The sequence below is a fragment of the Lissotriton vulgaris genome, chromosome 12 (assembly GCF_964263255.1).
Source record: "Lissotriton vulgaris chromosome 12, aLisVul1.2, whole genome shotgun sequence".
NCBI lineage: Eukaryota > Metazoa > Chordata > Amphibia > Caudata > Salamandridae > Lissotriton > Lissotriton vulgaris.
This window is the reverse complement of record NC_141700.1, coordinates 543,414,813-543,433,213: the sequence shown is the minus strand read 5'-3', so window position 1 is coordinate 543,433,213 and position 18,401 is coordinate 543,414,813. Positions and strand designations below refer to the sequence as shown.

The 18,401-nt window shown below is 41.2% G+C and overlaps 1 protein-coding gene across 1 annotated transcript in view; it reads left to right on the top strand.

Annotated features, from left to right (window-relative positions):
* The window catches only part of VANGL2 (VANGL planar cell polarity protein 2), a 282,060-nt gene that overhangs the window by 208,942 nt on the left and 54,717 nt on the right, over positions 1 to 18,401 (top strand). The window contains exons 3-4 of the mRNA XM_086945339.1: positions 4,025 to 4,294; positions 17,668 to 17,788. Of these exons, the coding sequence (XP_086801465.1) occupies positions 4,224 to 4,294; positions 17,668 to 17,788 (192 nt within the window). The 5' untranslated portion in view covers positions 4,025 to 4,223. The remainder of the gene's footprint in view (positions 1 to 4,024; positions 4,295 to 17,667; positions 17,789 to 18,401) is intronic.

Here is an 18,401-nt window from a genome sequence, read left to right as displayed (position 1 = left end):
CATCTAAGTCACGTAAATACAACACACATTGCATTACAAATGCTATAGGTGTCACATTTGCGAAAGTTATAACTATTGACAAAGCTATTAATTTCGCTATTTTCAAAGCCAACACATAAATAAAAAATGTGTCATTTACAATACCAATAGCTCAAACTTTCCTAATGCGAGACCATTTGCATTGCAAATGCTTGTTTTTCTTATTAAACAACTTCCCTTTCTCTTCTTGTATTTGTCGCTCCAGTGGAGAATTGATTCTTTACCATCTTTCTAGTTTAATGACACACATTCCCCATGCTGTGTGTTGCTTTCTGTACACCTCTCCGGTAACTTTCTTCCCCCAAAAACTAGCCTCTTTTGCCCCTAACCCAGGCTCTTTATTTGCTCACCACTACTGGGTGGTGTTGAGAGCTCCACCCTCGTGCCTCTGTTCCCCTACCTGTCCTATTCCTGTTTTGCTATTTTTTAAACTTCATTTTACTTTTTTATTTTTTGGAGGGCCTAGTAGCTGCAGATTTGAGCGTCTGCTGTCTGTGAAAAAAGTCTATGTGCGTGAAGCACATATGTGTATGTGTTGTGATGTAGCAAACACAAAGAGATGATGGATGGAGCGCTTAAACCTTTCAGACACTCACCCCCAGTCACAGATCTGGGTTAAATCCAACATTGTTCTTTAGCTCACTTCGCTACCCCAGTTCAGACCCAGCCATATGTAAATCAGTCTTGATTTTGTCCCTCGTGGGAACAGTCCTGCTAGAACTGCCAAGCCAGGTCTTCCTTGGACCGGAAACAAGCATCCTGGGACTGGTTTTGGGGTAACACCCCTCATCAGCCAGGTTAGCTTGAATCCGGTGGCTAAGTGAGCAAGGGACCCACGTCTGGGCATACCCTGCCACCTTCGGGTGAACAGAGCAAACACAAAGAGATGATGGACGGAGCGCTGAAACTTTTCAGACACTCTCCCTCAGTCACAGATCTGGGTTGAATCCATCATCGTTCTTTAGCTCACTTTGCCATCCCAGTTCAGACCCAGCCATATGCCGTCAGTCTTGACCCTGTCCCTCATGGGAACAGTCCAGCTCGAACTGCCAAGCCAGGTCTTCCCTAAACTAGAAACAAGCATCCTGGGACCAGTTTCAGGGTAACACCCCTCATCAGCCAGATTAGCTTGAATGCAGTAGCAAAATGAGCAAGGGACCCACGTCTGGACATACCCTATCAACTTAGGACAAACAGAGCAAACACAAATCACATGGTTGGGTCTGAACTGGGGTGGCGAAGTGAGCTAAAGAACGATGATTGGTTCAACGCATATCTGTGACTGGGGGTGAGTGTCTGAAGGGTTTCAGCGCTCCGTCCATCATCTTGTGTTTGCTGTGTTGTGATGTATGCACGCATGTTAGCCATCTACTAGGGGCTGGTAATTTTTTCCCCTTCCCAGTGCTGCTCAGAATGGTAAACAAACACTAGCAATGCCAAACGTTTGGCTAACGTCTTTCAAAGGCGAGATCTACTTGCTTTTCTAGTGCTTGCTTTTTTTTGGTATCTCTGTGTTTCACTGAAGGAAAAATAGTCACACAGCCAGGTGTACTGCTCCCTTATCCGACATTGTGCTGTAAACGTTGACGTCCATTGGACAACTGAAAACGGTTTAATTGTTCTTTGTTCATTTCACATTCACGCCATCAAATTAAAACCAACCATAAAAATAGTAAAAACATTTTTTTAAATGTACATTGCTAAAAACAGTGCAGTGCAGTCCTGCAGAAAAAAATGCTTTTTTGAACAGTGAAACTCTTCGTTAAAACTCCATCTACTGAATTATACACAAGGCACACAGTTTTCCATTCTTATTGAATTTTACACAGAAGTTCAGATAGAAAGCAATCTATTTGTCTGCCAGTATTTATTTTGAAATATGGAGAAAAAAAAAGTTTTGCTTTTAGACCATTCCTACTACTTGTCAATCATGCATGCTTGGTCAATAGCTATCCAGGCTGACAGATAGGGAAGATAAAAAAAGAAAGAAACAAGTTTGCCAATAAGCTTAAATAGCTGTAGCAGTAAAGCTGCTTAAGGGGTTCTACAATTCAAATTATTTCAGATGACTGTATTGTACTGTAAATTGCTGAAACTCCTTGGACATAGACATGAGTAAATATTTGCCGATTTAAATACACATGCAAATATATCCATTGCAGCCTCATTTTTTACACTGAAGCACAAAATAAATATCGATAGCTACAGATCAAATGAGCAAAAAATAAGTAAGGTTAAATACAGATTGAAATGTCCAAAAATAAATATTGTTAAAACCAAGAGCCCTGATAATATAGTGGCATAGTTTTTTTATGCATTTATTTATTTATAAAGTTTTTATAGCGTTTCATAGATTGCAGGCACCCACATTCTGTAGTTTTCCATTTATTAATTTTAATGAACACTTTTCTTTTTAGAAAAATCATGCCAACTAAACCTTGTAAATGAAAGTAAAAGTGAATTTTGGTTGAGTAATGTAAACAAAGTTTACACTTACAGACCCATTCAGCCTTTAGCTTTTTGTTCTATTAGCTTATCCGCAGAGCCCAAGATGACCCTTGTGGATTCTAATGCTAGTCTCCTGGTAAGTGTGCCACCGTGCCTTTGACTAGGGAAGACGCCCTTGAGATCTTTTGGAAGTGCTGCCAAGAGAAACCTGTAGCTTGTGTTCAGCTGGCTGGTTCCCATGGAGTGTCCTCCTGTCTACACCTGGGCTCACGGCGTTTTTCCTGCACTTTGTTCTGGTGCCCAGACTTGCAGACTATGATGCACCAGTCACACCTATTGGGAAGCAGATCCCATCACGCGTGTTCTGTGTATTGTAATTTGGGCTTGGTTTTGTTTCTAGATCACAAGGCCTTTGCTATTCGAATGTCTGCTCCTTATTGGTTGGCAGCTTTTGAAAGGTGTTGTTGACTCGCAGGAGCCAGTTCGCTGAAGACTAGATAACTGACAGAACAGGTTCAGCCTATTAATAGTCTGATAAAAGGTTTGCCTGGGAAGGATTAACATGCTATTGTTGCACTTGATAGCTTCAGCCTTTGCACAGGATTGTTCTCTGATCACATGCGCAGTCCGTCCGTGTGACCAAACTGTCATTTAATGGTATTTCAGTGAGACATTGCATTGCAGGGGGTGTGAAGTGGCAATTCGGATGTCGGCTTTAGGAGCAAACTCAAAGAACCAGATATGCATAAAGTATAGATACTAGCTTATGTTTATTTATGTATAATTTACAGAACATCATCCTGCACTCAACATTGTCTTTAAAGAATACTCCCGCTTTGTTCTGTATGTTTGTGATCTGGTTAAGCGGTTAACGTTCCCAGGAGGAGCCTAACACAATTTTAAAGCGCAAGCCTTACGTCTGTATCAGTGTTATCTCATGTTCTCCTAAAATCTTATCTTCAGGAGTACGAAGTGTTCAACATTGTGAAATAGTGCCAACTTCTTTCAATAACACTGAGGATGGAGACTTCACTGGTCCTGATCTCAGCAGCTTAGGCTGCTTTGTGACTTTATTGTCCGGCCGCTACAATCAATACTAAGAGATGGTCGGTCCAGGACCAGATGTGTTGCTTCCTTTTTTTTTTTTAAATCTTAATTTTATTATAAACTGCAGGGTGGTGGCACTAGCAAGTAATTATTTTGTGTCTTAAAATTTGAGTCAAATTTAGAGAAAAAGCAAGTTTAATTCAAGCTTTGAAGGCAATAGATTTGAATTCCAGATGTCCTTTTGTGCTGACAAACTTACCCTTTGGATTGAAAACATAAGATTAGAATTCCAAACGGGCACGGCAGGGAACATTGAAAAGAACATTTATATTGCTGCTCTCCATGCTCTTACATCTGTCATGATTATATTTGCCTATAAGGGAAGGTGAGCATGGAGCCGGTAGATAGGTTTAAATTAATTTGTCTTAATCTAAATTGTTTCTCTTTTGTAGTCATATTGTGTCCCTTTTCTTTCTTTTCCTCAAAATAGGTATTTCATTTTCTTCCATAACTAGTCCTGCCAGCGAATCAAAATAGAGTCCCTCAAGGTGAAAGTTGACTTTCTGAAGGTGCCTCTCGGCCTGAAGAAGCCAGCAGTCAAGGAAGCTGCAGCAGCTGCTTTGGCTGCGGTACCCGGGAGACCCAAGTCATTTAACGTGGACCGGTACAAGGCCCGAAGATCAGACAACATGGATAACGAGTCACAGTATTCGGGCTACTCCTACAAATCTGGCCACTCCCGAAGTTCCCGCAAGCACAGGTATGATTCAGTCTGCTGTTCCTTATTTTTTCATCCTGCTTCCACTCACCGCCTGCACAGTAATAATACGCATTACAAAGCGATCCAGGAAAAGGGTGATTTGATGAGAAGACGTGGCTTATGAAACAACATCTTTGGCGATATGAAGCATGTTTCAGCAGCTACGTCCTGGTAGTGGGACCAAACTATTTTTACAAACCCAGGACTTCAGAGTTTATGTATGTAAGAGTCACTGGGAACTCCCAGTGTTTCCATTCTGTCATGTTAGATGTGGAGTGACCGAAAGATACTGATCTCAGGCCAAATACCTCTCAGAAAAAAACCTCTTCCTGGTTTCTAAGGTGGCCTCTAAAAAGGAATTTTCAATTCTTTTGTATCAAGAATCTCTAGGGGTAAGCAAAAATGGTGAACACAGAATAGCACAGGCAGGAGCAATTTCACAAGCATACCTGGTAAAAGCAGACTGACACCCCTTTCACGCATTGTGTGCTAGCCCATCCTATATACTGCAGTAACAGTTAGCATGGATTTTAACGGGAAGGAATTAGGAAGCGTAGGATAGAGCCATTAGTCTAAAATACCTACCAAACCCACACTGTTGTCAGTGTCTGGAACCCACTGTGTCTTACTGGCCAGAAGCAGTTTATCAATTAGTTGCATTACTTTGAAGGAAGTATGAACAGACCCAAGTCTTCCAAGCAGTTCAGTAATCATCTCACAAGTCTATCAATTAAAGTGTATTTGAAAGCCTATCAGTAGGATTTTAGAACAAGTTTTGATGCTTGTGTCTGTAATATGTGTCCACTCAGTGCAATCTGGTTGTCATAATAACATAATTAATGAATGTAAGAAAAAAAAGTCAAATGTGCCAGTAATAGCATCAATAACCAATTCTAGTGGTAGCTGATTTTCAGACCGTCCTGTATAAAGTCTGATTCCAAGTTCCTCATCACAGAACCAGCACTCTGCTGATTGCCTAACGCCTACTTGTTTTAGTCTTATTGTCCATAGAATTCTGTTTTGATTCAGTAGACTATTTTAAGTTGTCACCAAGTTCTTTTTTTATTGTAATACCTTAATTATATTATCTTAATTATTAATTTGCTCAGAAACCAGCTCTATGGGCGTGTTGTCATGTTGTCCAACAGCTTCTCTGAGATGAGCAGAGTATACCGCTTTAAAAATGCTTTGAGATTGAGTTTTCTTTTTTGACAGTGTTTATCTTAATTAAAGTTCAGAGGTTTATTGTGCTAAATATCTACAAGCATTTCTGTTAATTCAAACTATGTTGTTTTGAATTTTGACAATTAAATGCTTCAAAGTACATAAAGTTTAACAAACTCTAGTTACAGGATATGCCCAGGATATAATGCAACTTTCAATGAGTAGGTAGGAAGTTTGAAAATCATGGAGCATGAGATATGGGTTTGTTAAAAGTTAGATATGTCCACATCTAATACAATTAGTTTTATGTGCATTCTCTTGAGTGAACAGTGTATGTAACCTAGAGTCATGATCATGGAAATGCTGAAATCCACCCTGGGGCTGACTAGTCTGAAGGGCATTGTGGTAAACTCAATATTTTGATTCCACCTCCTGAACTGAAGATGTTTTCATTGGGATAACATTCAAAAGATGGTATCCTGAAGTCCAACTGGATCATCCAGTCCCCATGTCTGAAAATATGCCTTCATAGACGTATGCCACCATTTAGGAGTTGGGTGCGAGGGAGCCTGGTGTTGAAGTCCTTGAGAGTCACATTCCGCCACATCTCCTGTTTTGTTTTTATAAGCAATATATTCCTAATAAAGCCTTACAGTTGTGGAGCAGTCAGATGAACTGCTCCTTATGAAACTAGTTGGACCATTGGGCATTCCACACTGTTTGATCCATGTAGAGGACATTATTTTTCATCGAACAGTGGGTTTGTATGGAGTTCTGAATAACACAAATTGAAACCCAGTCAGCAACATACAAGCATCTGTGGTTGGATGCTGCCAATTGTGAAGAAATTCTCCTACTCTCCTAGGCTAATTTGGCAAATGAGGATTAGGCTGACCCAAGCGTCCAGCAGTGTAGTTATTACCTGTAGTAAATCTGACAGATTCTGAATAGTTCTAGGTCAGAATAAGTTGCAAAAATGTTTGTCGGGTGTGGTAAAAGTGTCCGTTATAGCCATGGATTCTTTAGCGGCGTTGCTGCTGAAAGAGGCCGCCAATGTCTGGATACTGCCATCGGTGCCATGTAGACTGTAATTGAAGTCCTTTTTAGGTCGAGCCAAGTGCAGCGCGCATGCGCTGCTCTAGGAAATAAACCTCTTGGAATCACTTCAGCTTTAGTAGAAGCTCATGCGTGTGGTACTCGCACGCTATTGACCTTTGCGTCTGGCTTTAGTACGCAATTGGCCAAGGGCATGTGGATGTCCCATCTTCTTCAGCGTTTTACTCTCGGTAGCCAGCAGCGGCACGTAGGGGCCATCTGTTTTTAATTAGCGTGGCCGTTCTTGTCTTCCATGCTGCGCTTGTTCCTAACCCCCAGACAGTGCAGGGTCTGGGCCCACAGACTCAGCCCGCTACACAAGTATATTTACACAAGCATCCCCGGTGTGTACGCTGCTCCAGCCAAGCCCCCTTCTCTGTTTGCCTTTTCGGAAACAAGAAAGACAATTTACCCCCGGTCAAATGAAGCACTAGCCGTGGTCGGAGCCGGGGCTTTTCACTAGCAAGACTCACTCAATGCATCCGCTGTGCCCTGACAGATTGCAGCCGCTGGCCCCCCCGAAACGTACATGACGAGCCCGCTGCATACCTCGGAGGCGCCATGAACAACATCCTGTCCAGGTGAGAAGGAATACAGCAGCGGACTGGAATGCAAGAGCAGAGCTCGATTTAGAAGAAAGGGACCCCTATATTAATGAATATACTAGCTATACATAGGGAACGAACACAAGTAAGGAAGATTGTATAGCTCAGTCAGTCACATAATTGACAACAAACAGTAACAGGTCAGAGTCAAAATAAATATGTCATCCCATCTAGAACACAAACCAGCTAAAGTTAGATGGCCAGATATTCGACAAGGCTTAGTGTTCAAAAAGGATTAAATTCTTTTATTTATTAGTTATACTTATTTTCACTATTTTCTTTTAGTTATGCCATTCAATATTATATACATTACACAATAATTCATAAGAGACAGTACAACAAAAACTTAGACAAGTTGATGGAGGCAAGGCGGTAGAAAAGACTACGCGCGTTTTGGCGTTTTCGCCTTCATCAGGTCACCGTCATATTGCACTGATTGGATGAAAAAATAGATCTGTGCCAAGATTGAATGCTCTCGAGTGGAGAATTATGGGCTCCAAATGGAATAAATAGTTGCCTCAAACTCATGCGGCAGTTCTGTACGATGATTAAAGGCTAGATGCCTATTCGGGGAAAAGTCTCATGAACGTTCCGAAGTTGTATGTTCAAAGTAAAATGCTCAGCTTAACGGGAAACCAGCATACTTGTAAGGTGGAGTTCGAGGGGGAGTCACATGATGAACAAAACAAGAAAACTGAAGCGAGGACGTTCAAAATAAACGTTTCGGTATATGGATCGGAAGATATCAGGAGGCCACCATACTAGAAGTTTATACTTAAAGAAAAGAGTACGCTACTCTGTATATGATATGTTGGTAGGTAATCCACAATCGCTAAATTCAGGATGGTGTCGTTTATTGAGAGGGTATCACCCAAGGTGCAAAGATCTTGTCAACCAGGGGATTAAAGAGTTGTCTAGCGATTGCGACGGCCAAAAATAGCGGCTTCTGAAGAACAGAGCTGGCAGGAGGAGCTCATTAGCAGTCCTGACTCTTTAGCTAGCTGCGCATTGCATTCTGGAACCTGTTGTTTCTCTTGGAATTACATTTGTGTTTCATATAGCGCTTACTAGCCTCAGCGAGGCGTAGAAGCACTTATATATGTAGATTTACTGATCCCAGCATGCACAGTTTTACTTGCTAAAAAGTTGAGACTGGTTGGAAATTGCTCAATTTGCTCAAATTGCTCAAATTGCTCAATAGACTGTCACTTAGCCATTTAGTGTTGTGCACTACAGGCTTGCAGAACCACTCTGCTGCCTTCCTTTTCTGCGTACAAAGCAACGCATCTCCCATTTATGCATACAAAGCAACGCAGGAAACTCAGATGAGTGAATGGTATTGGATATAGAAATGGGTCTCTCTTGAAGAGTTGTCTAATGTGGTAAATATGGATGGGCGAAGAGGGGTATTGGTGGTAACTCTTGAGCCCTTACCAATGACCAGCATTATGCCCAAAGAAGGCATCGGTAGCCCCTCGCTGTTCGAGAGGTTGCAGGTGAATAACTAGTTTGTCCGCTTAAGGGAAAGCATCTTCACTCTGAGTCTGGCCTGTGGCCTGTCCTAGACTTCGCTGCCTACCCATGGTCACGACTACGCCATTATCCCTTAATGAATTGTGGCCAGCTTCACTTTTTTAATCTTGAATCTGGTTAACATGCCCTTTTGCCTCCCAGAACCCTGTTGGTTCTCCCAGCCCCTGGGACTGGATAGCCTCCACCCCGGGACTGGATACCCTCCAGCTCCGGGACTGGTTGGTTGGCTTCAACCCTGACCCAGGAACCGTTGTTGTTTGATCTTGTCCGGTGTTACTGTTTGAGCCTGCTTAGCATAACACCCTGCACAGCCTAGCCCCTGAACCCAACACCCTGGGGAGTATTAGGCAAGCTGCTGGGTGGCCGGTTTCCCGGAGCTTGGCACCATCATTCTCTGAGTCTGACCAGTGTATCATATTGTGGAGAGTTGACTAGACTTCAGCAGTCGCGCATCACCCCAGATCTGGGGTCCCATGTGTGAGGGGGGAAATGGTGAGTGGCTCCAATTTAGGTTGCCTTCACCTTCTCTGAACGTGACTGCTTTTTTTTCCCCCCTTGAGCATGTACCTCATAGATTGTATAGGTGGGGAAAAACATAAACAAACTGACAGACTCAAGACCACTGCCCAGCAAGAGTTTATGAACATAATTTCCTTCCCGTGGTATGGAGTGGATCACATAGTGACAGAGATGCTGGGCCTGGGATGTTAGGTTGGCCTCTCGATGGAATCCTAAAATTGGTCTTTCGGCGTCCTCGCCCCTCCCTGCTCTGCAAATAAGCCTACAAAGATTAACTTGGGTGGGGTAGTCCAAGAAGGCATCCTTTTTAAAATTGTTCCAATAATCATGCATTTTAGGCTGACTAAAGGAATGGGGGAAGCGCTTCTAAAATTAGGCAGAGTCTGGGAGACTATAACAAGGAATCGTGAAGTAAACAACATGCAATACCTCAAATCCAACTCTAAGTGGCAGTGAAGTACAGAGCACGTGATCTACAACTACAACAAGCATTGGCACAGTAAATAGGTCTCGCCTTTGGGACCTTATAAGTGTTTAACCATGTAACAGTTGATGCAGTTGCACCAAGGATATTGTGCTGCAGAACTAAATACTTATAAGGTCCCAAAAGCGAGACCTACTTGCTATGCCAATGCTTGTTCATGTAGGTGTGTGTTTGGTTTAGAGATGTGAGGATGCTCATAAATATATTCAACTTCTTTACAGATTGCTTTCTGAATCTCCTGTGTGCAGCAGAATCTCCTTTTGAAGAGCGAGGCCACCCAGTTTTTGACCCACACTACTCAAGAAAGTATGAATGTTGGGCAGAAGCAGCACTTCAGACACCTCCAAAGAGGAAAACACGTGGTGTACTCCCCTTGCTAAGATGTCAGATGCCATATTCCAGCCCTCGTACATAGCTATTGTGGCTACTTTCAAAATATTTGTAATGGGTCCTGGCATCCTCTCCAGCCTCTGTGGATGCGTTTCTCTGTATTTAGGGAGAATTATCCCATTAACCTAGATCCCTTCGGGTCTATCTGGTGTTGAGTCTGTTGTCTGTCAAGGATGACTTTAGGCATACCTCTTGCAAGTGTATTCTGATTTATATGGCTTTCCACATACAGGAATGTGCTTGGTTAGCCACCGTAAGAGATGGAATCCACTCAGAAAACCTGTGATCTATGATGTCCATCAGGTTAAACATAGACCCAGAGGCCTCATTTTCAGGTTGTATCTTTAATCTAAGAGGAACATCCTCACAGTCTTTACTGGTGAAGCAACTGTTTGTTTGGTATGAGTGTCCACACATTCTGAACATAAGAATGAATCCCACTGTACCGTGTGAGGTCTGCTCCTTCTTGCAAAGGGTGGTAAACTGTTTGCCTGACAGAGGCATGATATCCAAGAGGCAACACTTCGTCATGCAAGAGAGTTGGGTCTGGTGGCTCAGTGGGTTAATGCATCCAGGGAAGGCATGTCTATTTAACCTTATGATCACTGGTTCGAATTCTGGCAGGTCCACTAAGAATGTCATCTTTCTGAGGTTGATATAATGAGTGCCATTGAGATGGGTAACAATAAAAATCTGTTATTCAGCACCAGGATAACCATTAGGGTGAATGTGTGCTTTACAGATTCACATTGATTTCCCTCAGGTTTTCAAATGCCGTATCATACTCTGTGCTGTCTGACCTTCTCTTCCCTTTGGTGAAAGGGGTTGGTCTTCCTTTTATGACCACTAACTAGTTCAGAGATCAGGAGACTTGATCTCCCTTATTGTCTGTGGAGGGTTATTTATTTTGTCATGCCTTTCAGTGATTTCTTGCAGGAACCCAAAGATGCAGACCTCACGGTCTATGGCGAGTATTGTCCTTTGCAGAGTATTGTCCTTTGCCTTTGAGAGACCCTCGTTCAACATGATCTGTTTCCCTAGGAAGATTTCTTGTGAGATTTACTTCATATCTAGAAGCCTTTTCAAGATCAGTATTATATGCTTTGATTAGCCCAAGATAGCAAAATATGCCTGTGATAAAAAATGTGTCTACCGCGTCGGCAGTTGAGATGCGATCATTCATAGTCTCTGAGCTGAACCTCACATACACAGGCACTGCCATTGTGAGAACCCTTGTATGGTGAATCGTCCGCGTCAAATTGTCGAGAGCTAATTACGGTGCTGGTCTGTCATCTGCTTAATCCTGAGTGCTGCTTCAACCTACCATTGATGGAGCTTGGACAGCCCTAAGAAGACAAACGTTTATTCTTAAGAGGACAGGTTGGCTAGACAGCGCTACAGTCACCACAGTGCCACCTAAAGTTTCCAGATATCATGCAAGCTGCTCATCAGCTCTTCCAACTAGCACCTCACAAGCAAGGGCCCTGGCAGTGCTCCTTAAGCTGTAAATGAAGGTCTGAAAGGGAAAAATGTGCTACAGCCCTGATGATTGCATAGTGACACATTTCTAGTGCTTGGCCAGCTGCGTCAGGGGAGAAATGCTTGAGCAAAAAGTAGGATTATTCACAGTAATAGGGGACAAGCCTACACACCTCCACAAGGGGACCTGTACAACACTCTCAAAACTAGGTTTGGTCATTCATTAGCCTGCAATTTTACTTTTGGAACCATATTGAAATAGCAAAGTGTTGCTCAAATTAGGCTGCTGAGCAGCAAAGAAAGAGGGAAATTGGCTTGATCACATAAAAGCATTATAAATGTCTGCGCCTAGTTCAATTTAAGATGATAGCACTTATAGCTCTTTTTCATGAATTTCCTTTGGATTTGTAGTTTTTTGTTAACAATATGTTTAATGAAGGCTGCTGTGAGTTCAGCAAAGAAAGAATAAGGCATATTCGTCTCTGATTTTGACATAAAATTTCCCTGAAATGCCTTACCTAGAGCTGTGACCAACAGACTGACTTATTTCCTCCTGTCTGCTCACATGAGGCGCAGTTGCTCTCCGTTTTCCCCAGCACACAGTTGTCTGCCCCAGTGCATAACCCAAATTTACAGCAACCAGGTGCTAATTGTCACTCCTAGAAAGAGTCATACCATCATTTCCACTTTCTGTAAAAAGTCAGAGAAAACAGGCAGTGCACCACCTCTCCCCTTAACGTTGCTTTCTCTTGGATCCTTATGTTGTCATACTTGAACTAATACTCCAGACATCTCCCATGGCTCCCTGCACCCAACCCATAAGAACCCATCTTCAGGCCTCGAAAAATCTTAACATTTTTACTAAACCTGCAGGTCTAGTGAGTGAAATCTACTCGACCTAATTATAGTGCTCTTGAACCATCAACTGGTTTCAAAATATGTGATCCTGGGCAAACATTTTAATTCACTGAGCTGGCATTTTCTTCTTTACCACATATGAGAGCAACTTCTAACGCGAAAGTCAACATGTCTGCTGTACAAAACCCCCCACTTTTGTTTAATTTAATAGACTAAACTTGCTCCAGATACAGTACAAATCTTGCAACATATTGGATACACACGGCGGCTGATTTGCCTCTTAGTACATTAATAGCATTGTCTTTGGGAATTTCCCACTGACCTGCAGGTTTACTTATAAAAACAACATAGTGTGTAACCAAAGTTTAGAAATCAAGTTTCGGCAAATATTTGTCACATGCACATCACCAGGTAAGGTGTTTTGAATTGTTTTTCTTCTATTTAAATCTTTGTTTGCATCACACTTCCGAATTACAAAAACAGTGCTTTAGTAATTCTTTATATTTTGTTAATGTATTTACAAGCTGTTTATATGTTGCGTTAGAAAACAAACCGGCCTCATACAGCCTTTGGTTTCACAATGATTGTCTGATAGATCACTTGACAAAAACCTCTTAACTGTAATAGGAACAAGAAAATTAAACATCATTTTTCAGGATAAGCAGCCATTAGTAAAACGGCAAACTGACATTTTGGCCCCTGTCCTTAAACAGGCAACAAATGTGTCAGGATAATAACCAATTTAAAGTCGTTTCAATTGCTCATTCACTTTCTGAATGAACAGAACACCTGTTTCGTTCCACTTTGAGTTCACTCACCAGAACGGACAAGAAGGTCCTATAAATAGCTCAGCCAGATAAAATCTGACTCTCCATAGCGAGTGGGCGAGTACATTTTTCGAGTTCTGATCCTGATATTTTTGCTCCTACTTTTCCACTATATTTGACGTTTGCACTATCGGCTCATTTCTTCAAATTTATTTTCACCATCCTTAAGAATGGCATTATTTGAATTGAGTTTCAGGAACTCCCATTGGATCCTAACTGTAATATTAGACAGTTTAAGAAAGTATTCAGCAGGTGATTTTTTTGGTTAAAACTCTTAAGAAGCTCCCGATCTGCATCTCATTCTTAAAACCCCCTTAAAATTGAGACTTGTCAAAACCTCCGCCTCTTACGTTTAGAAGCTGGTTTAGAAATTTCATGTGGATTCGGAAGGTTGAGTTACACCATACATAAAGTATGGAAATTAAACATATATTGCTCATTTTATATAAAGGCTAATTTTGAAGTGAAGGTTTCCTTTTTTCCTTAAATGCTATTTAATTCTGAAGTATTATCATTCTTGGAAAACGTTTGTAGTCCGTCTACTCCTGGTAGTAAGTATAGGATATGCCATCTATATAGTTAAGAATTTGACTCCTGTTTTTCCATTTGTCCATGAGTTATTGTGTGTAGGAAGTAATTGATGTTGTTGTTTATTAACTGGAATATGTTTTACTATATTCAAAGCTAAACATTTTATAATCCTAAAACAATTATTACATTTAAGCTTTTTGCACTTATTTGAAAAAAACAAATTCAATTGTGTTTGTAAAGATTGCTTATGTGTTCTCTATTGGAACTTTAGATGAACATGTTGACATTGAATTGCAAAATTAATCTGTTGACTTGGCAATTAACACCACCTTGAACACCATAGTGGACAATATGTTGTAGACAACTGACGATGGAAACCTAGAAGTCTTGGTGGCTCTCACAGCAGCCATCAACCACATTTTAGTGGACTGGACACAGTGTCTGCCTTCCAGTTGACTCCTCTTATGTGCTGTTTTAGATCTTGGGTCAGGGAATTTGAAGGGTAAAGCTGAGCCCTTTTCTCCACCAGTACTCCAGGTTCCCCATGTACCCATGCATTTTCAAAATCAACCTGGAGTTTCATGGAGATCTTATTGCAAAGCTTCATCTGTATGACTACTTCCATCTAGGTGGCACTCGAATCAGGATTATAGTCAGTGGGCCTTGACTACAGTTTAGCTGCCATATCATTTGCAAAAATGAGGTGGAAGCATGAACGAGGTCACAGCTTACCTCATTTAAATTCCCTGAAAGACTAGCTCATATAATTTTGTAATCGATCAAATAGTTAACACATTTCAAGCCTCCTTTTGTCTCTTCTTTATTTTTGGTCACATTCACTTTCTTAAATCTAAGTTCTTAATCTTGGAGCATGCTTTACGTGATGCTCAGTCCTGGCTGCCTGAATTAATTGCATAGACTAGAAATCGTGCACAAGAAGGGCCGTTAAGCTAATCCACTTCCAGGACCATTCACATTGGTGCATTGCTGAATACACATCTTTACTGCTGTAGTGGACCTTGTGAGATGGCTAAAGGCAGACCTTTGGATTCTAAGGACAATGGAAAAGGGGCTATTTTAATGGAGCTGGGAGTACCATGAACTCGTTACTGCCGGATTCGAGGATCCAGTAGTTGGGACTCTGCTTACTACACTTGAGCAAATATGGTTCTCCTCTGAAACCTAATGGATAAGATCACCCCTGTTCCTTCTTCGCTGCTTTGCTCAGTTGAACATAATTTGTTGTCAAAATTTGTTTAGACCATTACCTCCAAGAAGCCTTTTACTGTCTGTTACAGAACACCTTCTGAGGTTTCCCGCATGAGGACATATTTTCTAAGTTCAAGCCCAATCCTTTTTTGTCTCTTTTTTTCACATAATGGCAATGTGGACCAGCTTCTAAAGAAACGCAGTTTGTAGTAGTACACTGCTCTTAATTAGCAAGCAATAGCAGACCTTTTCAGAGTAGGAACCTTTAGTCTTGTAGCATCCATCCGGTTTCAGCTATGTTAAGGAACCATGCTGTGGCTTCGAAAGCCAACCCACCAAATGGAAATCGCTCTGCGTATTTGCTCGATTTTTAGGTCCTTATTAGTTGATGCCTGTATTTAAGACTGTCCTTCCTAATCTACGGTAACATTTACTACCATAAATACACTTCTAGTGAGATTTGAGCAAATGCCTTCTCATGGGCGCACCCACTCTCATTTCAGTTTTGTAATGTCATTCTATGAGCCTCCAACTTCAGAGTTTTCTAGTCATGCAGGTGTAACAGATGGGGACTCCCTTCACATTTATAAGTTTATATACTTGGAAAAAAGGCTACATAGTGTTTGCATACAAACATGCATAACAAACGTCTGTCTACGTAGTCCCAGACTTGTCACCAGTCTTTCTTTTTATGATTGTGCACAGTGTGAGGATATTATATTTGCTGTATCACCTGAAAATCCACCCTAAACATGTGTAAATACGTGGATAGTCTTTGTCCTTTGAAATGCTAGAAGTTAGTTCACTGGACCTGATTGAGGAAAACGATTTGCGGTTCTAGTTCGATTTTGACAAACATCTTATGTCTTGATTTGCATATTCAGTGTGTGTCCCATATAGCCGATTCCATTTGAAGTGGATTAGATTCACCTTGCGCCTCCTAATCTTTTTGGTTCGTTGAATTACAGGAAGCTGCTTGGTAATGGCGGTGATTCTGTGGATCGTCTAAAATGCAACGCTCTGGCTCCTTGTGGAGAGATTAGCACTTTGAACTATGGAGACATGACATACTGATACTATGCTTCATTTAAATGTTGCACTTGTCCTAGTTTGGTTAAATGTATCCATTGATACTACCAAAGTGCTGACAGCTATCTTGTGGAGTGCTGTTTCTTCTATAATGTGAGATAATAAAACCTCACAAAAAAGTTGAAACAGTAGAAAATGCTATATTGTGAAGATGTTAAATTATTGTCATGATGATGGTTAATTAACCGCCTTGTTATGGTGTTTTATTTTTCTTTATATTTCTCTTTCCTTGGTGTGTTTGTTGTTTTAGTGGGCATTTTAAAGGAGTTAAATTTTGGTGATTAGAAACAGATGTCATCACCTAGGAACTTTTAAAATATCTTGTCAGATTCTAGGCAGCAGTAGCTAGTTTTAACCCTCCTGATATGCCTACCTCAACACTGAATAGCTTGGAATGGAGATACAAATTATTGGGCGAGAGAGCGTTGTTAGTTGGCTATTCCATTTGCATCATTTCATGACTTCAGGCAACCAGCAATTATTTCCTTTGTATGCTAAATCAGCAAAATGATTCAGCTTGAACACTACTAACTCACATGTTAACGGATAGTTGCACTCACCGGTAACTGAGTTTTACAGACTACTGCGTGCAGTGATGTCTGTATTCTGCTAGTATTGTAGCTACATGAGTTATTACACAGCACCAGTAAATCGTTTCCCACCAATATGCTCACGGAGTCGAATGTAACTCCATTAAAGTATGTGTATCCTTGAAGACCCAGTTTGCTGCAGTTTGTAGTCCTAATTGTGCAAGAATAGCATATCTCATTAAAAATTAATGTAATGGTACATACATGGTGGTAAATAATCTTGTGTGCTTTACTAATGTGTCCTCTGATAGATCGCTATCCTTACCTTCGGACTGTATAAGATATCTGAGAACTCTGCAGTCTCGTCATTGATTGGGTGTTTGGCCTTTAGCCAGGTCCAGGCACTTTACATCTCCCAAGGAGTGATGGATCAATATCGAGTAACATCCCGCCACAGTCTCTCAAAGGAAATTTGTGTACATGCGCTTTGCTTTTGCCATTTCCTGCACGCATGATTAGCAAGACATGTAAAGAATTCCACTTCAAACATAAGATTGCTGAGTCCAGCCTAAACTTTTCTGCCAACGCCGCCTGTCTCCTGTCTAGATGCACCACCAGTGGTGCTGCTGTTGACACACAAAAGGTCCCTCAGAGTGTATTTCAAAAAGCTCATTGACAAGAGGAGAGCAGTCTTTTAGTCACAGCTCTAATGAAGTCTTAAATACCACCTTTCAAGTTGAAAGCATGAGGTAATGAAAAAGACTTTATATTTGTGAACTGCCACCATGCCTCCATCATAAACAGAATGGTCTCCTTGGAAATCTTCGCAGATAACATTCATTCACGTTTACTTTTCGTACTTGTTGGGATGCAGGGCTCTCTCAGTTATAGCCAGCTGTGTGGTCTTTCATTACCCCTTCGATTAGGTTAATCATCTTTAGATTTTAAAGAATACATCTAAGTTGCTGTGCTTGACAGAAAAAAATGGCGGACATGCCAGCTTTTGATATCTACAGAAAATGTAACATATCTTTCCACATCATGTTTTTTTAAATTGCAGAGATCGACGAGATCGGCACCGGTCCAAAAGTCGTGATGGTAGCCGAACCGATAAGTCTGTGACTATCCAGGCACCAGGGGAGCCCCTGTTAGACAACGAGTCGACGAGAGGAGATGACCGGGTAAGATGTAAAAAGATTTAAGGTTTTCTGCAGTTAGTGTTCATAGTGTTCAGACGTAAGCAAAGTTACTGTTAGTAATGTGGCACGCTCATGCTGTTAATAAACCTCCATTGGGCTACTTCAAAGTTAATTTGTGTGGTCGTTCGAAATCGGCATTGGAGAGCCTTGTAGAAAATACTCTATAAAGCAATGTGTGTAAATCAGAAGTGTATCTCTAAGACATCAGCATTCTGGTTCTTTTAATGTAGTGACTAAGCTGTTCGGTTTAGAAATTAATGATGCAGCGTAGTTGAGAAATGTGAGCTATAGATGCATATTTTAGCAATGTGTCATTTAGGAAGCTTCAGTGAGGTTCATATTATGCAGTGTTGGTTGGTTCACAGTCTTTGTTGAAGAATCTGTGCTGCTGGTTATTGATACTTTGCTGTTAATAAATAGTCAACAGCGAGTGAGTGGGTGTATGAATAACTTCTCAATTCAATTATCTTTAAAAATCTGCTTTCTGCGTTTTTATACATGTGTTTGTGTCTCTGGTTCATGAATGGGCTCCACTGTGTTTGCAGCATACACTTTTTATCTGTCTCTGGTCAGGCATCTTGTTTAGCTTGTACGG